The 18,569-nt window shown below is 35.3% G+C and overlaps 1 protein-coding gene across 2 annotated transcripts in view; it reads left to right on the forward strand.

Annotated features, from left to right (window-relative positions):
- The window catches only part of LOC145277712 (sodium/hydrogen exchanger 8-like), a 102,705-nt gene that overhangs the window by 40,922 nt on the left and 43,214 nt on the right, over positions 1-18,569 (forward strand). For both annotated transcript variants that reach the window (XM_080129422.1, XM_080129414.1), the window contains exon 4: positions 17,828-17,877. In XM_080129422.1, coding sequence (XP_079985548.1) covers positions 17,828-17,877 — 50 coding nt within the window. The remainder of the gene's footprint in view (positions 1-17,827; positions 17,878-18,569) is intronic.

Here is an 18,569-nt window from a genome sequence, read left to right on the forward strand (position 1 = left end):
TGAATACAGATTAACAAAATATAGATCCACAGCTGTAGGAAAAATATATTTTTCTCTTAATTACATTATTTTCATTTTAATTTGGTCAATCTTAATTCAAATTTTTTAGTTTCTTCCAAACACACTTTTATTGATAACTAGCAGGGAGACCTAACATTGCCCAGGATTGAATGAGGATCTGCAAATGTTCCACACTTCCAATACTTTTATATATCATCGAAATCTGTGAAATCGTCTATTTTTTTATTTTTTTATTTTTTTTAAATTTTTATTTTTTAATCAAATTGATTGATTTATATATTTTATTTTATCAAACAAGTTAAACAAGATTAAGATTGGCTATGGTTGTTGTATATTTGATTTTTGAGTATTTTGAATTACTGAGGATTGTAAAACACCCCAAATTTTGTTTTGAAAACTTGAATTTTGTCTGGAGAAGGCCTTGAAAATGGACATTAAAAATCTGTAGGAACCCTGTTTTCTAACCAAATTTGCCTTTTTTCAGCAAATCACAGGGCTCTCTGGACAAATTTATCTTTAGATGATTTTTGGAATATGACATTTTCGTTCCGTGACGAATATGTATTTCAAAGATTTTTCTGTATGTTTGTTTTTGTTTTTAAACAATTGTAATTCTAAATATGAACCAACTTTTATGTTGATACTTGAAAAGGACTAAACATTCAAATATCTTCAGGTATTTGTTTGTTTTTTTTCTATTAAAAAAAAAAAACAAACAAACACCTGAAGAAATTTGAATCTGAAACAATGTTATCAGTGTTGACTAAGTGAAGGGGGTATTAGGTTTGTGCACGCAGTATGGTGTTGGTCAGTCAAGATCGATAACATGTGTTTGAGAGAAATGATATGAGAATAATGATGGATGTATAATGCGAGGTTTGAATACAAGCTTAGATCTGATGACCTTAGAGGAAGATTAAATGTAGACAGAATAGAAAGACTTTGATGGTATAGCCATGTTGGAACAATGGATGAAAGTGCTTAGGTTAGCAGGTGTAGAACAGTTGTTTAATAGGAGAAAGCTTATGCTTTGTTTAAAAGAAAGAGTATATTGTCCTAATAAATTTTTATTGTTTAAATAATTTGACTTCGCTTGTTTTATTAAAAAAAAAAGATATTTTTCACTCAGTAATGAGCTTTGAAAAAAAAAAAAATACCCCTCCCCCAAAAAAAGAAAGATACAGTCGCCAAAATCGCTTTATTTCACTTTGAAAAATCACCTGCAAATGCAACTATTTTACTCACTTAAATATCTTAGCATCAAATTTTGTTTTAAAAATAATTTCTCATTCTTTCAGTTCCCTGGTGCTTTTCCAAATGTAGAAATAGTGGAGATATATATAAAAAATAAATAACAATTTTTACACCTACAGACACTAGTGATTAATGCTTATGCAATTATTAGCATAGGCTTAAGTAGTAAATACTGTTGGTCAAGAGATCCAAACCCACTCTACAAAGCCACTCAAGGCTTAATAGGCTAGTGTTATATCCTTCAGGTCATCGGCAACTACCAGATAATTGGAAGGAAATTAAGTACCTATAAATGCCATTTTCGGGAGGCTTTATATAATTGGCAGTCAATATTCAACACTAGGAAATTAAAATGATGTTTTCATGAAAATTAGCTGCTTTGTCTTAATTCCCTGAATAGGGCTCGACTTTAATTTTCCTAAAGGGGCTTTTTATAACTATAATATTTAAAAAAAATATATATATTAAAAAATTTTATGCGTACATATACTAGTGTTTTATGATTATGCATTCATCAGTGTAGGAAAGGGTAATTATTTCTGGTGTAACAGAGCTGCTGACATTCGTTGTAGCAGCAACCGACACCTGCAAAGGACAGTCAGTATGTGTAGTGATGCCACAGTGGAGGAGGAGAAGGAAAAGAATGTGTGTAACATGTGTGGGGTAGAGGATTGGAAAACCGTGTGTTGGCGGCAAGATGGTTGTGTGGCCTGTGGCGGCAGGGTTTTGTTAACTACAGAGCAGATGAGATGAACAAAGAATCAACACTCTGGCATCAATTGAAATGGATGGCTCTCGTCTTGGGGAGGCTCCATGTTTTGACAAGCTTCTGGGATTGATTTTACTCCTGATCTGAAATGGAACACTTACATCAAATCCATTGCCAAGGTCACTGGAAAAATGGTGGGATCCTTCTACCACTCCAGAAGATATCTCGCTGCTCATGCAATTCTCTATCTATATAAAAGCCAAGTACGTCCAAGGATGGAGTACTGCTGCCACATCTGGGCAGGAGCTGCTAAAAACAGCCTATCCTCCCTTGACAGAGTACAAAATAGACTTCATAGCTTAGTGGGAGATGTCCTTTTCTCTTCCCTGCAACCTCTCTCCCACAGAAGAGATGTTGTGAGCCTGTCTTTGTTTTATCATTATTTCCATGGCAGGTGCTCGTCTGAGCTCCAATGTCTGGTCCCTCCTTGCCAATCTTTCACGAAAAACACCCATCTAGCTGAAACCACTGTCAATAATCTTCCCCACTCTTTATCTGTGCTTAAATGAAAATGTAGATTCCATGAACAAAGCTTCTTTCTTAGAAATGCACACCTGTGGAACTCTCTGCTGTTTGCCTATTTTCCACCTGATTACAACTTGGATGTCTTCAAGTCCAACATAAACAAGTTCCTGATAAACCGCCCCCTTAAGTAAGACACTTTATCAAATGTCCATTACTGACGATTACTACAATATTATCCCATTGATTACTGTACACGCAATAACCCTTATCCCCAAGTGGCCTCCGGGCCTTGATAAGTGGTGACTACTATGTAAAAAAAAAAAGAAAAAAAAAAAGGCCAATCAAAAAATTTAGGACGAGGGTCTATGGCCATCCTTGTCACTGTACCTTTGATTTGTCTATGCTAATCCTAGCTGGAGTTCTCAGTCACACAACACACCAGGGGTCGTCCTACTTAACATTCCTAAATCAAATTGTTTTTTTGTTTTTTTTTAGTTTTTGTTATATATAAATTGTGTAAAAAAAATTTTTTTTAATTTTTAAATCGTTTTATTAATAGGCAAAATTTCATTGATGTTGGGTGGGAGGGAAAAGTAAAAAAAAAAAAAAAAAGCAAACAAAAAGTATTAGTAAGGCCCTCCCAACCCTTCCTAGATGATAGACCGCCCACTGTTTTTCATCTTGATGAGGGCTGAAAACAAGCAGGTCAAACTCTAAATGGGGCTGAATTCTAGCCGTAAACAAAGAAAAAAATAGAGTGGGGGAGTTGGAAGGTCGTACATGAAGTCACTCTAAGATGATATCAATTAGTGGGGTGGTCAGGGATAAAAAGAAAAGATGGGTGTGGGCATCTTGGAGGTTTTCTATTGGGGGCAGGGTGTCATTTGGCTAGCTAAGAACCTAAACTAGACACAGGGTTTACCTTAAGGGGTCTGGGGTTCAATAGGACCTGGAACTAAATGGGCCATGCTCAGGCAGGGAACACCTATTCCAACTAGGCACCTCTTTGTATGCACAAGTTCGCTATTCTATCTTCTGTCACAGACCAGGGGATGTAATCTTTTCCTTTTGCATCTGATCTTGACCTTTAATTGGTGCTTGAGAACGTGATCGGATCCTGATCAGCAAAAAATTCAATTCCACGCTTCTCATTCAGTTGCGATAGCCATACCATCATTCTTGCTAAAACTAGGATTGTGAAAAACCCTATTTGTCTCTCACTGTCCCCCAGTGGCTCTTCATTGTAGATGCTGTAGGATGTCAAGCGAGCAAAGATGCTCAGGATCGATATGAGCCATCACCTCTGAGTTAGCTACATTCGAAGAATGTGTGTTCTGGTAGCATTGCAAGTTGATTTTTCTTTTTAGATAATTGTTATTTTATCAAGTTGCATGCAAAGAGCTATGTAAAAGATGCTTAAAACCGTTTGAATTATGCAAACACCATCAGTAGTTCAAAAGTTATGAGAATTTTAAATGCTAAAATTTATGCTTTTCTGTGGACATTTTTCTTTAGAAAAACTGAGCTAAATTACAGACCTCAACATTTCAAGAAATTCAGTAATTTCGCCACCATTTATTTATTTTTCAAGCTATTCTCATAAAACTTGGTACTCTTATGTAAAATTGGGTGCTCTTTCTGATTATGCACTCAAATATGAGGTCTGTCTTTACCATAAGCCATGAATTATAAATTAAGATGTACAAATTTCAGTTTGTTTTAAACTGGTGCATGGTATCATACAGTGGGTGACTATTTATGAACAAAACTAAATATTATAGTGGTATTTAAACACGGCTTTATTAAGAGTAGTTACTTTCCTGCCACCCCACCAAAGGAAAGCTTAATCTGGAGTGTTGTCATTGAATGCCTAAAGTGCATTCATGACTGGTACTACTCCCCTCAAAGAAAAAAAAAATTAAGTAGATATGGATTAATCTCAGAAATAAATTGAAGAAAAATTTTCAATAGATTTTGGATTTCTGTAAAAGATGGAAATTCCCATAGTCGATCAGAACTTATGCATTTTGGGACCAATTTTGTAAATCCTCTCTATCTGGCCCAAAATTTACCCCTATTTTCTGAGATGCAACTATAAATTGTACTCTATATGAATCCTTGATGTAGTTTTCACAGTACCAGGATACCAGGAATCTTGATAAGCAACAACTATATATTCACCAGTTGATGGTAATTTTTGTCATTTCTATTCTGTTTTACTGAAAATTTAACTATGTAAACAAAGAAATAAAACAGTAATTTTTACCTTGTTTCCACCTTAACATTTAAAATGATTACTTTTCTAGGTTTTAGGGTATGCTGAAAACGAATATCGTATTTAAATTTTCTGCAAATAAGTAGTTTTCCGGATATTAAGCAATGTTATTAAGCGATGCCAGTTATCGCTGGTGGCCATGTTGATACACACAAGCACGCAAACACAACCCTGAGAAATTATGCGCAAATGTGCGTACCAAGATAGTCACCAGCAATAACACAAGAAATGACATTCTTAATATCTGGAAAGCTACTTATTTACGGAAAATTTACATGTGATTATTCGTTTTCAGCATACCCAAAAACCTTAAAAGGTAGTCATCATAAAAAAAATTTTAAGGTGTAAACATTGTAAAAATTTACAAAATGCATCACAATGAAATTCTTTATTAAACTGCCTAATTATTATTTATTTTTTATTTATTTATTTTTTTTTTTTTTATTCAATTTTCACCCCAAACAAGGCACAGTGCCACTTTGAAGCAGAGGGCTACTATCAGGGACTTAATTAGCGGGGTCATTATGAAGGGAGATGAGTAGAAAGATGTTTGTTAACATTACACTTGAACTTCTGCATATCAGTGCAGTTGGGAAAGCAGAATCCCGGAAGGGAGTTCCAAAGACCCGCAGTTCTGGGGAAGAAACTATTGGAGTAAAAGGCTTTCTTGCACCTAGGGATCTCTACTGTAAAGGGATGAGACTTAGTAGCTAGTCGGGTTTGTCGGGGGTTGTTACGTCGGGGAGGTACAAGTGTTTGCAGTTCGTCAGAGCATTCACCATTAAAGTATTTGTAGAACAGGCAGAGGGATGCAACATCTCGTCGATGGGACAGAGGCTGAAGCCTAGATGATAGTTCAGGACCTATCAGGTTGGTGACTCTCTTTTGAACCCTGTCCAGGAGCAAGAGACAAGCAGCAGATGCACCAGCCCAGATGTGACAACAGTACTCCATACATGGACGAATGGTGGCCTTATAGAAGTATAGGATACTGTCAGGCGTAAGTAGTTTTCTAGCACGGTAGAGAGAGCCAACCTTCCTTGCAGCAGCCTTGGCAATGCTCTCAATGTATCTATTCCAGTTCATATTCCCTGTAAACGTTAGGCCGAGGAGTTAAAAAGAAGTACTTTCAGGCAATGTGTCCTTGGCCATTGCTATTGGTGGTAGAGAAGGTTTCTTGTAGTTATTGAAGGAAACAAGCTTAGTCTTAGCAGCATTGAATGTGACCAACCATTTTTGTCCCCATTCCACTACAGATTGGAGGTCATCCTCTAGTGTTTCTGCCATTTCCTTGGATATGTGTTCATTTGTTTTCCCCTCATATCTGTTATAGAGAGTGGTGTCATCGGCAAATATACCCATCTCCGAAGCAATTTTATCAGGGAGGTCATATTATGAATATCAGAAATAATAGAGGTCCAAGGATAGACCCCTGAGGTACTCCCGCATTTATGTCATATTGTTTAGATGTACGACCGTCGAGGACAATTTTGATTTTTCTATTACTTAAGAAGGATTTAATTACATTATGAATTCTTCCAGTGATTCCATATGATCTAATTTTCCTTAGAAGACCATCGTGCCATACCCTGTCAAAAGCCTTGGATATATCAAGGGCCACCGCTCTACTCTCCCCTGTTTTGTCCAATGAACGGTATATACGTTCAGAAACTAAATAAGATATCTGCTGTTGAATGGGCTTGCCTAAATCCATATTGTTTGTCAGTCAGGAGTTTAGCAGCTGTTAGGTGCTGGACTAGGGCTTGATTAACTAAGGACTCAAATATTTTGGCGAAAAGCGGGAGGAGGCTAATGGGGCGATAATTTAGTGGGTCAGTTCTTTCACCAGAATTCTTGAAGACTGGTACCACAGAGGCGGTTTTCCAGCAGTCGGGAAAGCAAGATTCGTTAAGGCATTTATTGTAAAGTTTGGAGAGAACTGGAGCAACCTCGGCAGAGCATTTTTTTAATAGCACAGCCGGGATGAGATCTGGTCCACATGCTTTTGAGGTGTCTAGGTTTTTTATAATAGCATGTACCTGAGAAGGGGTGATTTTCAAATCGTCTAGTGTGGTTTGCAGAGGAAAATCAGGGAGTGAGTGGTGTACCAAGTTCAGTGTGGAGTTTGAGGCAAACTGACTGGCAAGCAGATTAGCCTTGTCAGTTGCCGTGCAAGCAACCTCATGATTGTTTGATAGTGGGGGAATAGTTGACTGTCCATTATTTACTACGCTGTTGTAGATTTTCCAAAAATCCCGGGTTCCTAATTTCTGTGCTTCGATGCGTTTTCTGGTTTCAAAGTAATCTGTCTTAGCTGTCTCTATCACTCTCTTACAATTATTTCTAGCTTCTATAAACTTCTGTTTATTTGAGCTGGACTTATGTCGGTTGAATCTGTGGAATGCATGCTGCCTTTGACAAATGGCAGCTGCACAAGCAGAAGTAGACCATTAGGGAGAGTGGGGCTTGCTATAGAATTTCCGTACGGGAAAATGTGCTTCAATTGCAGTTTTGAACCATTCAGTGGTCTCATTTGCACACCGTTCCGCTGGAAGAGTAAAGATATTTTGCCATGGGGCATCTCTGATGAGCTCCCTGATGGCTTCCCAATCAGCCTTTTTGTAATACCTTGTTGTTTTGAGTAGTGGGTCTTCAGTTTTAGGGCGAGAATTTAGGCTGATTTCTACCATTATCACAGCGTGATCAGCATTCCCGAGTGGGCTGTGGGCATTTGTTGTACAGTCATTGGGAACCGTTGTCAGAAAGAGATCTAGAAGTGAGGCATGTTGATCTTGCTGGTCTGGGAAACGTGTCGGAAATGTAACGAACTGAGATAGGGAATGGGATATAGAGAAGCTATGTGTTGTGCTACCAACTACGTCTGTGTGATTAGAGAATCCTAGCCAGTTACTGTGGTGGACATTGAAGTCACCAAATACATGTATTTGTGCGCTAGTATCGAGGGAGAGTGCTATATCTATGCTGTCTGAGACTTTGTTTGTTAGGGTACGGTCTTGGTTTGAGGGAGAGTGGTAGAGAAAATACAAGTAGCTAATATTGTGTTGCATATTTAGTCTGAAGCACATAAAGGCCTGGTCCTCTGATTCTAGTTTTATTTCTCTAGTCAGGGGGAGGGTGTTACGAATATAGACTCCAAGCCCATGCATATGTCTGTCCGAGTCCTTACAGTAGAGTGGGAGATAACCAGGCATGTTAAAGTGGTTAGAGGGAATGGAGGAGTGAAGGTTAGTTTCACTTAATGCTAAGATATCCGGGGTGTTTACAAGGAGAAATGACTCAACATCATCTAAGTTAGTTCTAAGCCCGCGGATATTATTAAATGCAAGCCTCAAGGGAGGAGGCAGGTTGGTTTTCTTTGAGTTTGGTCCTGGTTTAAACGTAACTTTTTCTTGAGCTGTCATTTCATTTTATTTTATTTAAAAGTTTCAGTTGGGGTGAGTGAGTGAGGGGGTGCTGGACAAGTAGTTGTGCAGAATACCAGACATGCAATACAAGTAGACCATCAGCTGTCCTCACCCACAGGATTGTGGCCTCAGGAAAGCCCACTGGGGATGAGTGCAGGGTCCCTTTCCATGCGCGACATGGCATTACAAACATCCCGATATTTTACAACTGTTGATGGAGCAGCCACTCTAAGCGCTACCAAAGAGTTAGAGCTCCTGTACTATCAGTCGGAAACAGCAGCCAGGAACTGTCAATCCGGTACCCTCAATCCATTAGGCAAAGCCAGCCCAGTCCAACTGCACCAACATATATGGCACTGAAGCACCCCACTGTGTCCAGTTTAGGGGGATGTGGCGGGAGCGGGGAAAAGTGGCGTTCATTGCCCTAGTCAGGAAACAAGGTCAACCACTGGGTGATTCAGACGAGTCCCTGTGATAGTACCTCTACGCCTGGCCAATAGGCAAAGAAGGAGTATGAAAGCCGGGCGATAGACAGAGCCTATCTCCTCCTTATTATTGTTATTATTTAGATATCCTCAGTTTAAAAAAAAAACAGGTTTGTTTTACACATTAAAAAAAATGGTCTTGACAATGAGTTAAAAATAAAAAAATATATACAAACTACTATTATTAGAAATAAATGTCACGAGGACTTGGTTGGGTTTCTAACAGTATTTTGTATATTTTTAAGTCATTGTTGAGATTTCAAAGACATGAAATATCATGTGGCTATTTTTCTTGTGCTCGTGCAACTCTCGACACTAATTGTCGAAATAAACAAACATTTTACATTAAATAAATACACTAAAAACTTATCCAACTAAGTAGAAAAGTAACTTATTTTGCCTTTGGTAATATTTATTTGGGTGCTTATACACTTATGTTACCATGCTATTTTTTCGAATAGTATTTTCAAGTTAAATTTCAGTTTCACAATATCTTTTTTATTTAATTGTTAGGTAAAAGTACAGAATAGTTAACAAAATACCCTTCCCTCCCCATGTTAAAAATGTGTTTCTAAATAATGTTATTATTTCAGCATGGTAACATAAGTGCACAAGTACCTTTTATTTGTTATGTTTTTTTTGGTTTTTTTTACCACTAAAAAACACAATTTTACCTTAAGTACAAGTGTTATAACAGAAACGCATGTACTTAGTACATTTCGTTTTTTAATGTTTTTAATACATTGTACTGAAAACCTTAAAAACAACAAAATAGTATTGTTTGAAAATAAAATTTGAAAAACTTGAAAATAATTTTTTTAAGTTGGCAAACTCAGAATAAAAAATGACTAGTAAAACGAATGTAGAAAATTTTATTTTTATTTTTAAGAGAATACTTTAGTCAGCTCAGCGTTGGTCAGCGCATTAGCACATAGCGAGCCATTTTCCCGTTAAGCAGATTTAAATTTCTATAAAAGATAACATTTTAAAGAAATTTCTGCACAACTAATAATTATCAAATATTTACATATTATACATGAAAATATTTCTGAAATTATCATCTATATGAAAATGGATGATAAATGCCGATTTATCTTATCAATTTTGAAATATTCTTTGTCAACTTTGCTCGGTCGTAACTTTGCTTCCTGTGGTCGTAAAAATATAAATCAAAGTCCAGTAGAGATGGACTTCTATGTTTATATAGGCTGTAAAATTTCACCATATCCTATCAAATTTGACCCCCGCGCATGTGAATCCAAACATAACGTATGAAATGTGAACATTGAAAAAACAGTTTCCCTTTTTGCTGTCATTATTTTTTATCGTTTTTACCGTTTCATCTTTAACTTGGAACATAAAAATACTGAACACATAAAAGAAAAATAACATCATTGGAATGCTTATTCTATTTTCTTTCTATCAATGTAATTCTTTTAAAAATTGACCCACAAATAAAAAAGATATGACTTGTTGAAGCACATTAGGTATGAAATATTGCCGAAAATACAGCATATGCTTGTAATGCTAGTTCTAGCGTTTCCTCTGCTGGAGTCCTGCAACATGGACATGTAGCCCGGCAATGTATTGTATGGCATTGAGGGGTAATACGTTGAGGGTCACTTGCCAAGTCAAGAAAACTTGGAGTTATTGAAATGACTCGAACATGGTGGCCAGCTCCACCAGGTGTGGATCTTCTCCTTCGACAGCCCCAAATGCTGAATGAGAATGGCTGTTATCAGTTTGATCAAAGTTAGTGAGGTCAAAGTTACGGCTAACAGAGACACTAGAGAACTCAGCAAGTGCATTATAGGTGATCCAGTTCTTTTTTTCTTTAACAACTATAAGAAACCCGAGATCATAAATTCACTCATGTTAAATTTAGAAATTGATATTTAGAAGTGTTTGACTCACCCAAAATGTAACCGATGAAACCATTAATAAAATTCAATCCTTTCTATAACTCAAACATATTTAGTACAAATGAACTTCAGTCTATGTTTGACTTGGTCACCAAGTTTCAATCTTGAATGTCCAACAATCTTTCTTGTCATTCAATGATAAGCACATCATGGACTCAACATGCAAGATTGTCAATAACTTTGAGACACTCCTCTCTTGCCACTGACATGGTTTTCATTGTGATGGTCCTCTTCAATTCTAGAATAGTCTAAGGATTCTTTTGATAGACAAGCTGGAGGGTTATGGTCTAGTAAGTGTGAAACTGTAAATAATTCAATAAAATTTTCAAATTTGGGTTTATCTTAAGTAGGACAGCCCCTGGAGTAAATTTGGAATTGTGGTAACTGAGATATTTCTAGTTAAGAGTAGGATAGACAATTTTAAGTGTTTGAGACCAATGACACCCATTATCCCCACATTTTTGAATGGCCGTGTGCCTACTTTGTTTATAATGTAATTTTATCATTTATGCAAACAAATATTTCAAAGTGTCTCCACATATTAAATTTTAATAAAACAAAGATTGTTGAACATTTATGACAAAAACTTGGTGGGCAAGTTAGTCACAGACTGAACTTTATTTCCAACTAAATTTAATTAATTCCCTGAGTAGCTGGCATTGTTGTTACTTTGGGTGTGTGTGTGTGGGGGGGCACCTTGTATGTACTTTTCATTTCTTTATTTTTATTGTCTCTTAAAACTTGATGCTTAAAGGTGAATGTGCATACCATTTCAATTAAATTTTCACATTAAGACTAAAGTTATCTTTTGGAAGGAGCTTTGCATAAGCTAAGCTTGTTTCATCATCATTTTCGATTTAATGTTTGTTTTACATGCTGGCATGCATTAGACGATTTTAAGATATTGATTTCCAAAGCAACATATCTGGCCAAGTATTTATTCATCTCTTTCTCATGTTCATTTGTATCACTTCCACTCATGTTTTGCTTACCCCCCCCCTGTGAACTGAACCTGCTATCTCAAATTATTCATCTACTAACCCAATCCTTCCAAGTGGCTATCGAATGATATTTGAATTCTTGGCTTAGAAAAGTTATTGCGTCTTTAAACCACTTGAAATCTCAGAAAAAAATGAATGTCCACGGCAGAATAAAACCTTCTGATCAGTAAGTTTTTATGTTGAATGAGAAAACGATTTATCTTTTTCGAGTAGTCTGGCTGTGAGGTCTACTCCAAATGACATCAATATCTATATATGTATTTCAGCAAAGCAGATCAGTTGAGTCTCTGTTGGTTTGAGAGACAGATGGATTTATTGGCTCTAAGCTGAAGGACTTTTGTGTTTGTTTGAAAGAGATGTTTGTTCATTTTGCAAGTCTGTCATTCGATAGAGAAACTGATTGTCATAGTAACGTCTCAAACTAAAACATTGTTGCTTGTTTTAAACTTGAGTCGTGACTTTGTTTGGAAAGAAAACCCCTTTATACACTGGTGACTGACACAACATAATTAACACTATGGCCAGTGCTGGTATCAAGGACTTTTTTTTTTTTTACATAGGCATCACCACATTATCAAGGCCAAGAGGCCACTCAAGGATAAGGGTTAAAGAGTGTACAGTAGAAATTGGACAATATAGTAATCATTAGTAATGAAAATTTGGTAAATTTGATAACTTATATGGAACGGCTCATCAAGAACTTATTTACGTTAGACTTGAAGACAGCCATATTGTAGTCAGCCGGAAAGCAGGAAAACGGAAGACAATTCCACAGGCGTGCAGTTCTAAGAAAGAAGCTTTGTTCATGGAATCTACGTTTAGGTTTAGGCACAAATAAAGAGTGGGGGGAATTATTGATAGTGTTTACAGCTAGACGAGTGTTTCTTGTGAAAGTTTGGCGAGGAGGGACCATAGATTGAAGCTCAGTCGAACACTTTCCATGAAAATAACGATACATCAGAGACAAACTCGCAACATCTCTTCTGTGAGATAGAGGTTGCAAGGAAGAGAAAAGGACATTTTCTATGAGGCTACGAAGTCTATTTTGAACTCTATCAAGGCAGGACAAGTCCTTTCTAGCAGCTCCTGCCCAGATGTGGCAACAGTATTCAATCCTTGGACGTACCTGGCTCTTATATAGATAGAGAATAGCATCAGCAGTGAGATATCTACCGGATCAATAGTAAGATCCCACCATTTTTCCAGCGGCCTTGGCAACAGATTTGATGTACGTGTTCCATTTAAGATCAGGAGTAATGGTCAAGTCAAGAAGCTTGTCAAAACTTGAGGCCTCCTGAAGACGAGAGCCATTCATTTCAATTGATGCCAGATGTGGATCAGAATGTTGATGATGTAAAGAGAGAAGTTTGGTTTTAGATGCATTAAAAGTAACCAGCCACTCCTTACCCCATTGTACTACGTGCTCAAGACCAGGAGAGAGAATTGGAGAGAACTTGGTCATTTACTGTCTTAGATGTGCTACCATAAATGGTAGTGTCGTCAGCATAAATGTCTACAAATGATGTAAGGATGTTATTTGGAAGATCATTAATGTAGATCAGGAAAAGAGTTGGGCCCAGGACTAAATTATAATGGAGACAACATACAGACGGTCACAATCTGTGCAGTGAATACACAAAAATGCAGGTTCACAGTAGCATGGCCGGATAAGTATGCAGTGATAAATATTAATTCTAGTGGAACATATATATATTAGTGGCCTGGTAAGGCCACAGGGGAGACAATCGAAGTGGCAAAACTGAAGCTGCCTGCCAAGATACTATATATACAAATGTTGGCAAATTTGGGCTTATTTTATTGATTTAAAAATATAGGTTCTTTTTTACCAATTGTCATAAAATTTTAACAAGAGAATATAATCTCCAAAATCCCTCAAAAAGCCTGCAAATTTTCATGGTTTCATCTCATAGAACCAAAGATATGAGCATTACAATATTCAATTTGACTACAAGTATTGATATATCCATATATATCTACATTTATAGATATACCACCTATTTTGGCAATTTTATGAGTTTCAAATAGCAGCGACTATTGATTAGAATTTAACAAATGAAGGCTCATTGGAAAGCTAATGACCTGAAGTATGTAGTGGGCTATGTGGCATTTTCCCTTAAGGTCGCACATTAAAGAGATCATCTAGAACCTATTTTGGCGCTTTTTTTACAGCCATAAAATGTTTCAATCATGGGCATTTGTTTTTCTAGTTTTGCATATAAATTACAAAATATCTTATATTGCCCCCTAACCTCTGGTTTTCTTATGTTATATCTTCCCTCTTTGGTTTTCATACATAAAGTAAATTTCAGTGTTTAAGGATTATATGATACTAGAGAGATTCATAATCGTATCCTATTTCTAAAAGAGGGAAGATATAACATATGAGAAATATTTAGAATCAAGTCTCCCTTGCTGTTATTTCAGATCATTTGAAACCATAGCAAGTTTTAGTCTCCCCTCCATCAAGGCCAGAGGTTTGGAAGAAAAAAAAATATGTATGTGTTGGACACACCCCTACTACCTGGAATAATAAACTATTCCATAACATCACTTTTGGATAACAAGAACCGGTTTACCAAAGGAGTCAGACACACAGAGAGTATGGTTGCCACCACTAGTCTAGCAGTGTTCAAAGATATTGCTCCATTGTCCCTTTTATGTATTTTTGTTAATACATATTTATTTCATTGTTATTATTGTGTCTTTCTCGTCTATTATTCAACAACTAACACCACAAGAATATATAAAGTACGTTTGATTAAATACAACAGTTTTCTTTATTTATTTTTCTGTTGATTTTCTCGACTTGCCAAACATTTTTTCGGTTGGTAAGTTGTGTATTAGATTACCGAGTAAGTTTTGTTGATAAAATCAACAGAAAAATAAATAAGAAAGAAAACTTTGTCATATTTAATCAAATGTGCTTTGATAATGACTTGCTGCGAATATATATATATATATATATATATATATATATATTAAGTTTTTTTTCTTGGTCTGACATTAATATTAAAACTCTACTTTTTTTTTACTTAAAAATGATTAAAACCGACTTTCTATATGCGAGCGACTACATGAAGGTTAACTAATTTGCATATTTCTTTGAAAATTGAGTGTTAATAAATTACTTATTCATTTTTTATGGTTTCTTATTAGATGATTGGTTTCATTTCACTATTATGCTGAATTCTATTTGCGTATAGTTTCCACATTCTGCATAATGACGTAGAATTTAAGATGGAAACGTTCTAGCACACAAATATTTTGCGGATAACAATATAAGTGGCCTTGTCAGTGTGTGTGTGCGCGCGCAAAAAGTCTCTACTAAACTTCTCTCTGAATATTTGGTCTACAGAATTGAAATTTGATATATAGGGTATTTGGATCTGTAGCACACTTTTGAATTAGTTTTTAGCTGGTAAAATAGCTGCTAAAGGGGTCAAAATTTAAAAAAAACCCTTGGCCTGGCTCAAGTTGACAATACTCGTTTTTTTTCTGCCCATGCACTAATTAAAAGTTATAGGTTGAAATATTTTTTTGCAGTTTTTGTATACATATGGATTTAGGTCATATGCTAATGGATAAGGTTGGAGAGCTATGTTTTGGTTTTGATTCTAATTGATGGCACACAAATCACTTCTTTTTTTTTTACTTTTGAAATCATTATGATATAATAGGTACAATCATTAGATAATTGGCTCTATAATAATAATACAAAATCCGCATGAATTAAAATATAATATTTAAGCGTATTTTACGACTGGGCAATGCCGGGCAGCCTGCTAGTATATATTAGAGAAAAGTAGTTTGCTTGAAGCATTGCTGGTAACTAGATATGGAGAAGTATAAAAAGGCTGTAACAATGCAGGGAATTGCCTGTTGTATTGGTGTGACATATGAACGAAATGGACAAATGAAAGGAGATCTTATTTGTTTTTGTAAATAAGATCTTCTTTCGATTTAAAAAATTTTTTTTTTTATATTACATTTTCACCCCAAACAAGGCACATTGCCACTTTGGTGTAGGAGGCTACTATCAGGGGCAGCAACTACTGGGGCACTATGTTGGGATTTGGGTAGCAAGATGTCGGTTCACGTTACACTTGAACTTCTGCATGTCAGTACAGTTAGGGAAGCAGGGACCTGGAATGGAATTCCAGAGTCTAGCGGTTCTGGGGAGGAAACTACTGGAGTAGAAAGATCTTTTACATCCAGGGATCTCTACTGTGTGGGGGTGGGATTTAGCTGCTTGTCGGGTTTGTTGAGGGTGCCTACGATTGTCCATTTTGTTCATACATCACACTAATACAACAGACGGTTCCTTGCATTGCTATAGTATTTTTATACTAATCCATATCTATTTACCAGCAATGCTTCAAGCAAACTTCCTTTCTCTATTATATAAAATATGAAAATAAAAAGGAAAAATTAAAGTATTTGTGAGTCTATAAACACTTCCTCTTCATTTAAAAGACTTCCTCAGGATAGTAGATTCAAACAAAGTAAATTAAAAACACAAGTGCATTACTCAGAAATACTTGAAGTGTCTGTGACATGAAAATAATGTTTTTTTTTTTTTTTTTTTTTTGTTTTGTCGGACTAAACATAGACTTTAGAATTGTGTGTGTAATGTGGAAAGTCTTTATCTTTTCACTTGACAAATAGTTGTTTGGAATAAAAATGACAGTTAAAGTTTTTTTTTTTATTATTAAAATAATATTATTGACATTTTTACACAAGGTAGGGGTCAAATTTAATACTGTCTCTAGCTGTTGTAGACTATTTTAATACTAACGTATTATTGGTAGCATGACACAGAGGAATATTAATATATAGATCCTGCAATCACATTCTGTTTGGCAGGTTAACAATCTTTAAAAGCATTTATGCAAATCGGCATTTTTGTTTTTTGTTGTGGAAGACCATAATAACCTATATTAGCAGTTTTTCCAACTCTCCTGAAAACTAATCCAGTCTAATATTAAACCATTGATAGTTTACTAGTATTAGACTGAGATAATGTTTGGGAGAGACAGAAAAATCATGTAGATTATTTGGGCCAACCTTAACTTTTAAACATTTGATTTTCATTAATTAATGCTTGTAGTGGTTATGTTGCACGTGTTTGTGTTTGCTTATTTTTTTTTTTTTTTTTGCTGATACTGGTTTTCTTATTTTCCAAGTATATTGACATTTGTTTTGCACCCAACGGAAACAAAAATGGAGTGAAGTAGGGATAAAAATACATAAAAATAAATATTATAGGTGTTGATTTAAAATAGCTTTGTTAATACCACCCCCTTCTACAAATACATTACATTTTTTACCCTTAACTCATCCCTTTTTTTTTTTTTTTCATTAATGGAAAAAAAAGGAACTAAAATAATTTTTAAATATTTTTTCACCTGGATGTAAGCTTATTATAAATTTATCATGAAAATAAAATGAAAAATCAAATCTTTCCTTTCAAATAATCTTTATTATTATAAGAATTATTGGTCTCTTCATTATTCTTAAATAAAATAAAATAAAATTTTATTTATAAAAATATACCGGGATTATTTACACTTACAACTAAATTAACAAAAATATGCAAGCAATGTAAAACCCTCCCAATATGTGAAGATATGCAAAAAGGACCACATGTGATAGAACTTGTCTGCATAAAATAGGAATAGTGGATAAACAAATGTGCTCATTTCAGTGATTAAATTGGAAAGAAAAAAGAGTAAGAGATTTTGAAAACCTGTTACCATTTTGATGGTCAGCCAGAATAAAAAAAAAAAGAGAAAAATAGAGTGGACTTGTGAAACAAGTCTTTTTTTTTTTTTTTTTTTTTTTTTCAGTGACAAATCAACCAATCACTAAACACATCATCTAGGAATCCAAGGATTTTGAAAAAAGCAACCCCAACATTACTAAAATGATATAAAAAAGTACAAAAAATTGTAAAAAGTATAATATTGATTGTTTAAATGTCTAAGAATTGCTATACAAAACTTTGTCTGTCCATAGGTCTGTCACAATTAAATTTTCACATAACACCATTCGATTTCATTCTGTCACACTTTTTCTGCTATGTCCCATGTTGTATTAGCTAGATATCTCATGCATCATTTGAAATATCATTTTTATTCTGCTACATTGTCTTATATTATTTATACTTTATTTCAATTTTTTGTTTTGCAGGGGCTTTAATAGGATTAACATTGAAGATATTTAAATTTGGTAATTGGAGGGTAAGTTTTGTCTTTCTAAAATTTACTACAGCTAAATCCTGACTTAATGTTTGGTTTCATTAAAAGAAAAACGTAATTCTGGATTTAAATGATATATAGAGAAATTAAAATGGTTAGCCGTTAAACATATTCAGTTTGAGTTTAGTACTGAGTAAAATAGGTTGCAAAATAGACTACCTTAGTGCTTATAAAGGAAACAAGTATAATGAAGATGAATCTAGTCACCCGGTTTATTAACACCACTTAAAATATGAAACTTGGAGGAAACTATCCCAAAAGTACTCAATCACCATATGTTTTCTTTGTTTTTTTTTACAAAGGAGTCACCACTTATCAAGGCCCGGAGGCCACTCGAGGATAAGTATACAGTAGTCAATGGGACAAGATCGTAGTAATCATTAGTAGTGGAAATTTAGTAAATTGGATTACTTAAGGGGACAGCTCATCAAGAACTTGTTTTCGTTCGACTTAAAGACAACCACATTGTAGTCAGCTGGAAAGCAGGGAAACAGAAGAACGTTGCACAGGCGTGCAGTTCTAAGAAAGAAACTTTGTTCATGGAATCTAGGTTTAGATTTAGGCACAGATAAAGAGTGGGGAAATTATTAATCGTGATTTCAGATGAGTGTTTTTTTTTTGAAGTTTGGCGATGGGGGGTACAATAGATTGGAGTTCAGACGAACACTTGTCAT

The sequence above is a fragment of the Euprymna scolopes genome, chromosome 1 (assembly GCF_053919585.1).
Source record: "Euprymna scolopes isolate OS-2025 chromosome 1, ASM5391958v1, whole genome shotgun sequence".
In the NCBI taxonomy this organism is placed as follows: Eukaryota; Metazoa; Mollusca; class Cephalopoda; order Sepiida; family Sepiolidae; genus Euprymna; species Euprymna scolopes.